A 6,738-nucleotide genomic window follows, 5' to 3' on the forward strand; every position below is an offset into this window, starting at 1 on the left:
CTGCTGGTACTGGACTACTACAAGCCTGACAACAATCATCTCTGCTGGTACTGGTACTGGTACTGGTACTGGTACTGGACTACTACAAGCCTGACAACATCCAGCTCTGCTGGTACTGGACTACTACAAGCCTGACAACAATCATCTCTGCTGGTACTGGTACTGGTACTGGACTACTACAAGCTTGGTAGGGATCCACTCTACACCAGGAGTGACTGAGAGCCCAGCAGTGACCCCGTGACCCCGGGTCGTCTCACCTCTAGACCCCCGTCTGATCTGACCCCGGCGACCCCGGCAGCGGCGGCCATCATGCAGGTGTCGTTCGCCTGCACCGACCACGGGGCTGAAGGCCCCCCGGAACGGCGAGCACGGCAAGCAGAACGCCACCAGCCCCAACCCAGCCAGCCACGCGCGGGCGCGCTTCCGCACGGTGGCGCTGATCGCCCGGAGCCTGGGCTCCTTCACGCACCACTACCACCACAACCTGAAGGAGTCCACCGCCAAGCTCACCGGCATGAAGTACCGGTACGTACCCGGCCGCCTCGGGGCCAAGAAGCTGTAAATGGTAAATGGACTGCACTTATATAGCGCTTTTCCACCTTAGCGGCACTCAAAGCGCTTTACAATGGCCTTTCATTCACCCATTCACACACACATTCACACACCAATGGCGGTAGCTGCCATGCAAGGTGCTAACCTGCTCATTGGGAGCAATTTGGGGTTAGGTGTCTTTTTCAAGGACACTTCGACATGTGGAAAGTCGGAGCTGGGATTCGAACCACTGACCCTTCGATCACTGAACGACCCGCTCTACCAACTGAGCTACAGCCGCCCAGCTGTGACCAGACTGTAGATGTGTGAATGGCTACTCAAAAGTTATTAGTACCCAGATAGCAAGCGGATCTGGGCCATATATGGGCCGGAACTAAGCCACAAGGGCCAGATCTGGCCTGTATATGGCCCAGATCCGCTTGCTATCTGGGAATGTACAGTTCAAACATAAATGTCACCAAATGATGCATCGTACCAGATCATTTGCATCTGCAGCCCCTTGGCAGGTTAAAACAAACAATACTTTGTAGAAACAACATTCAGTACAAAGATATACTAAAAGAGGCACTACGGGAATACAACTACACACCATTCCATCACAAAAGTTTGCTTGTCAGGAAGAAAGTGCAAGAGATCAATCAGTGATCAGAGCTGCATCTCTTAACAGAACTCTGTTTCTCCCGTATTATACAGTGATGGAAATACATCTATCATTCTACATTGCGTGTACTTTTTGCAAACCCATTTCATTCTTTCAGTAAACAAGCAAAAAGAACGATTTAACTAACAGCTACCGTTAGTAACTTGCCCCAGCCAACATCCTAGTATGTTAAAGGTGCAGTATGTAAGATTTTCAGAAGATTTTAAACATTTCAATATTGCTATATCTTTGTGATCAATCGAGAGGGATACAGTCTTTGTAGACTGCTGTTTAGCTCTGCTACAGCAATTTTAATAGTTGTACTACTATTAAATAGTAGTTTAATAGTTAAAAATCTATATACGTTTGGAGGTTGCCTCCTCCCATAGAGACATGGCCACACATGAAAGTACCATTGGCAACACGGGGCGTTCTTCATTCTCCTATGGCCTTATGGGAGTGTGGGCGTTCTTCATTCTCCTATGGCCTTATGGGAGTGTGGTTGTTCCCAAACCCATTCTTCCTTCCCCTATGGGCGTTCCTAAACGCCCTCTGAAACAGACAACATTTCCCTCTTCTGCTAGCTCATAGCTGCTCATAGCGCTAAAGTAACATACTGTGACTTTAACTAGAATAGTTTTTCAGGGGGCAGCAGATGTCCTGGCGACGCCCATGCTGGTCTCTCTCTGAATATGCTACGGCCCAGAGAGAAGGATAGAGAGATGAGACGGATGGAGAGAGGAGGTGGAGAGAGAAGGATAGAGAGATCAGACGGATGGAGAGAGGAGGTGGAGAGAGAAGGATGGAGAGGAGAGGAGGGAGGAGAGGAGAGGATGGAGAGAGAAGCACGGAGAGGAGAGGAGGATGGAGAGATGAGAAGGATGGAGAGAGGAGGATGGAGAGGAGAGGAGGATGGAGAGATGAGAAGGATGGAGAGAGGAGGATGGAGAGGAGAGGAGGATGGAGAGATGAGAAGGATGGAGAGAGGAGGATGGAGAGGAGAGGAGGATGGAGAGATGAGAAGGATGGAGAGAGGAGGATGGAGAGAGGAGGATGGAGAGGAGAGGAGGATGGAGAGATGAGAAGGATGGAGAGAGGAGGATGGAGAGGAGAGGAGGATGGAGAGATGGGCACAGAGTGAGGGTGGAGAGAGAGAACATGAGAGGACGGCCAAAGAGGCATGGAGAGAGAGAGAGCGCAGAGAGAGGGATGGAGAGAGAGAGAGCGAGGGCAGAGAGAGGGATGGAGAGAGAGAGAGCGAGGGCAGAGAGAGAGAGAGGGATGGAGAGAGAGAGTGAGGGCAGAGAGAGAGAGGGATGGAGAGAGAGAGAGCGAGGGCAGAGAGAGGGATGGAGAGAGAGAGAGCGAGGGCAGAGAGAGAGAGGGATGGAGAGAGAGAGTGAGGGCAGAGAGAGAGAGAGGGATGGAGAGAGAGAGAGCGCAGAGAGAGCGAGGGCAGAGAGAGGGATGGAGAGAGAGAGAGCGAGGGCAGAGAGAGGGATGGAGAGAGAGAGAGCGAGGGCAGAGAGAGGGATGGAGAGAGAGAGAAAGAGTGCAGAGAGAGATGGAGAGAGAGAGAGCGAGGGCAGAGAGAGATGGAGAGAGAGAGAGAGAGGGCAGAGAGAGATGGAGAGAGAGAGAGAGAGGGCAGAGAGAGATGGAGAGAGAGAGAGAGAGGGCAGAGAGAGAGAGAGAGAGGGATGGAGAGAGAGAGCGAGGGCAGAAAGAGAGAGAGGGATGGAGAGAGAGAGAGCGAGGGCAGAGAGAGCGAGGGCAGAGAGAGAGAGAGAGGGATGGAGAGAGAGAGTGAGGGCAGAGAGAGGGATGGAGAGAGAGAGAGCGAGGGCAGAGAGAGGGATGGAGAGAGAGAGAGTGAGGGCAGAGAGAGGGATGGAGAGAGAGAGAGCGAGGGCAGAGAGAGAGAAAGAGAGAGGGATGGAGAGAGAGAGAGCGAGGGCAGAGAGAGAGAAAGAGAGAGGGATGGAGAGAGAGAGAGGGATGGAGAGAGAGAGAGCGAGGGCAGAGAGAGGGATGGAGAGAGAGAGAGCGAGGGCAGAGAGAGAGAGAGAGAGGGATGGAGAGAGAGAGCGAGGGCAGAGAGAGAGAGAGGGCAGAGAGAGAGAGAGAGAGAGAGAGGGATGGAGAGACAGACATGGGTAGAGGATACAGGGGGCACAGTTTGAAGAGTGCGTGAGAGGATTTGATCTAGAGAGCAACATGGTATAACGCTCCATTCATTATAGCATTCTCTTCAGTTTCCATAACAACATGACATTTGAGATGGTTATTTCAGATCATCTGTTCACTGCAATAAACCGGTTTTCTGTAACTGAGCTGGTCGAGTCAATGCAAGTACTGTACCTGTACTGTATCTGTGAGGACCACAAGCGCAAGCTAGGATGTAGCTAGTTTGGTACAAGGTTGTCCTTTATCACAATCTGAATCAAGACAGGTTTATGTAGTTTACAACACACTAGGAATCTGTTTCACAATGGTGCCTAACATGGACCCAACACTGGACACCCTGTAGGGACGAGGCAGAACCGAGTGGATGAGCAGAACTAAATACCAATAGAACCGAGTGAATGAGCAGAACTAAATACCAATAGAACCGAGTGAATGAGCAGAACTAAATACCAATAGAACCGAGTGAATGAGCAGAACTAAATACGAATAGAACCGAGTGAATGAGCAGAACTAAATACCAATAGAACCGAGCGAATGAGCAGAACTAAATACGAATAGAACCCAGTGAATGAGCAGAACTAAATACGAATAGAACCCAGTGAATGAGCAGAACTAAATACCAATAGAACCCAGTGAATGAGCAGAACTAAATACGAATAGAACCGAGCGAATGAGCAGAACTAAATACGAATAGAACCCAGTGAATGAGCAGAACTAAATACGAATAGAACCGAGCGAATGAGCAGAACTAAATACAAATAGAACCCAGTGAATGAGCAGAACTAAATACGAATAGAACCGAGCAAATGAGCAGAACTAAATACGAAGAGAACCCAGTGAATGAGCAGAACTAAATACGAATGCAAAAATAAAAACAATATACAAAATGGAGTGCGGTCAGTGTAGTGAGTGTGCAAGGTCAAGGTCAACTTTATTTATATAGCACATTTAAAATCAACCAAAGTTGGAACAAAGTCCTTTACAGTTAATAAAAATAAAATAAAAACAGACAATACATACAAACAATACTGAATATAAAAGTACAGCGTTTAAAACTACCCAGTCATACCAGGGCCAGGGATGTATGTCTTAACTAGCCTCAGAAAGCCAATGAGAACAGGTGAGTCTTAAGATGTGATTTAAACATGTCTAGGGTCGGGGCAGACCGGCAGACTGTGTGTGTGATGTTTGTGTATACAGTGTGTGTGACGTGATATGTGTGTGTGATGTTTGTGTATACAGTGTGTGTGATGTTTATGTATACAGTGTGTGTGATGTTTGTGTATACAGTGTGTGTGACGTGATATGTGTGTGTGGTGCGTGCTACTGTACATCGGCGGTCTGCAAATATTGCAGTGGTGACGGAGTCAGGGGTGACAGGGGTCAGGGGTAACAGGGGTGGGGGGTCAGAGGGGGTCAGAAGCCTCGTAGATGAGGCTGGTGGCCGTGGGGAAGAAGCTGTCTCCATGGCTTGAGTTCTTGGTTCTGATGGACTGTAGCGTCCTGCCGGAGGGGAGTGGTTCAGAGAGCTTGTGGCCGGGGTGGGAGGGGTCAGCCGGTATGTTCCTAACCCGCTTCAGGGTCCCGGAGTCGAGCGGGCCTCCAGGCCTGGGGGGGGGGGGGGGGGGGGCAGGCTGCAGCCGATCCCCTTCTCAGCGGAGCAGAGGGCACGCTGCAGTCAGGCCCTGTCCTTGGCTGTAGCAGTGGAGGACCAGGTGGGGATGGAGGAGGGGAGGATGTGTGAATGAAATGTCTCACTAATGTTACCCACACCATTTGTTCTTTTCTTTGTTTTCCTACCTGACTGTTCTTCGAAACTTTGTAGTTCGTTCCCCTAGAATCAGTCTGTTAAAACTACAAATTGTTTATGTGTGACATCACTTCCCTGTCCTCTTCATCCTGAAACTGCATGTCACTTCCTTTCTCACGTTATAAGGTATCAGTCCTGAGTGAGATTCCCCGTTCTCGCGTAGGAAACACTTCCTGTGCAGAGTCCGCTTTGCAAACCGTAAACATCAGAATAAACCTATTATCTTTGTTTAAAACCAACTTGACCGACCACTCAGCGTGTTCTTGAAATCTAAAACTAAACCAAGTAAGATTTTTCATTCATAGATGGACTCGATGATGGAGGTGTAGAAAAGGACCATCATTGTCTTCGGCATGTTGAACTTCTTCAGCTGCCTCGGGAGGTACATCCTCTGCTGGGCCTTCTTCGCGCGGGAGCTGGTATTGAGCTGCCATTTGAGGTCCCGGGAGATGATAGTACCCAGGAAGCGGAAGGAGTCCTTGGTGGAAACCGGGTAGCCATTCAGGGTGATAGGGGGACTGGGTTCTTCCTGAAGTCCACAATCATCTTCACGGTCTTTCGAGCATTGAGCTCCAGGTTGTTTTTGGCGCACCAGGACAGCAGCTGGTCCATCTCCCACCTGTAGGCGGACTCGTCTCCCTCAGAGATGAGTCCTAGAGGGTGGTGTCGTCCGCAAACTTCAGGATCTTGACAGACGGGTGTCTGGAGGTGCAGCTGTTGGTGTTCAGGGAGAAGAGTAGGGGGGGAAGAACGCAGCCCTGGGGGACGCCGGTGCTGATGCACCTGGAGTCACAGACGTGTTTACCCAGCTTCACCTGCATCTTTCTGGTGTGTAACTCACAGTACTGCCTGCCTACCCCTGGCTGCCTGCCTACAGTCGCTCTGTTGACCTTCTGGCTAAGAGAGCAGGCAGTGTGTTTTCCTTCTGTTTGCAGTAGGATTATATCCATCCTGGATCCCTGCAGCAGGATTATATCCATCCTGGATCCCTGCAGTAGGATTATATCCATCCTGGATCCCTGGATACAGTCTGATAGTGAAGCTCTGTCCAAACCCAAGCACATCCCTGGATCTCAGCTGTGACAGAGCGACGCCGTGTTCCTACGGACACCAGACACTTACTAACGTGATTTATTTCTGTAGAGCTTCCCACACTTTCTCTGCTCCAACACACACGCATGCACTCACACATACACAGTTGTGTGTGTGTCTGTGTGCGTGGGTGTGTGTGTGTATGTGTGTGTGTGAGTGGGTGGGTGTGGCCTTTATTCTCAGTCGTATGTCTCGCTGGTAGTTATGGGAATTAGATGCATTCACAGTTGTCATGGAGACGTGAGATGCTCCAGTGGTGATTAAAATAAGCTGTCTGTCATCGTTGTGGAGCAAACATAAAATAAATAGTTATAACATCTTTGCTTCTGCCACAGCTGTATTAATATTTGATAGAAATAATGCCAACTGTTGACACTTTCACTAGCAGAGACCTTTGTTGTAAAAGTGAAGGTAGGAACTGTGGTGTCATGTTACTGAATGGAGACACGTTTCTGTT

At 49.5% G+C, this 6,738-nt stretch overlaps 1 protein-coding gene across 1 annotated transcript in view; it reads left to right on the top strand.

The window, feature by feature from the left end:
- Window positions 1-309: 309 nt before the first annotated feature.
- Window positions 310-6,738, top strand: part of kcnab1b (potassium voltage-gated channel subfamily A regulatory beta subunit 1b) — a gene marked incomplete at both ends in the record, with an annotated part of 49,616 nt that continues 43,187 nt past the window's right edge. Inside the window, 2 exon segments of the mRNA XM_084457795.1 lie at window positions 310-339; window positions 341-525. Coding sequence (XP_084313921.1) covers window positions 310-339; window positions 341-525 — 215 coding nt within the window.

Source organism: Borostomias antarcticus (assembly GCF_949987555.1).
Source record: "Borostomias antarcticus genome assembly, chromosome: 24".
Classification (NCBI taxonomy): domain Eukaryota; kingdom Metazoa; phylum Chordata; class Actinopteri; order Stomiiformes; family Stomiidae; genus Borostomias; species Borostomias antarcticus.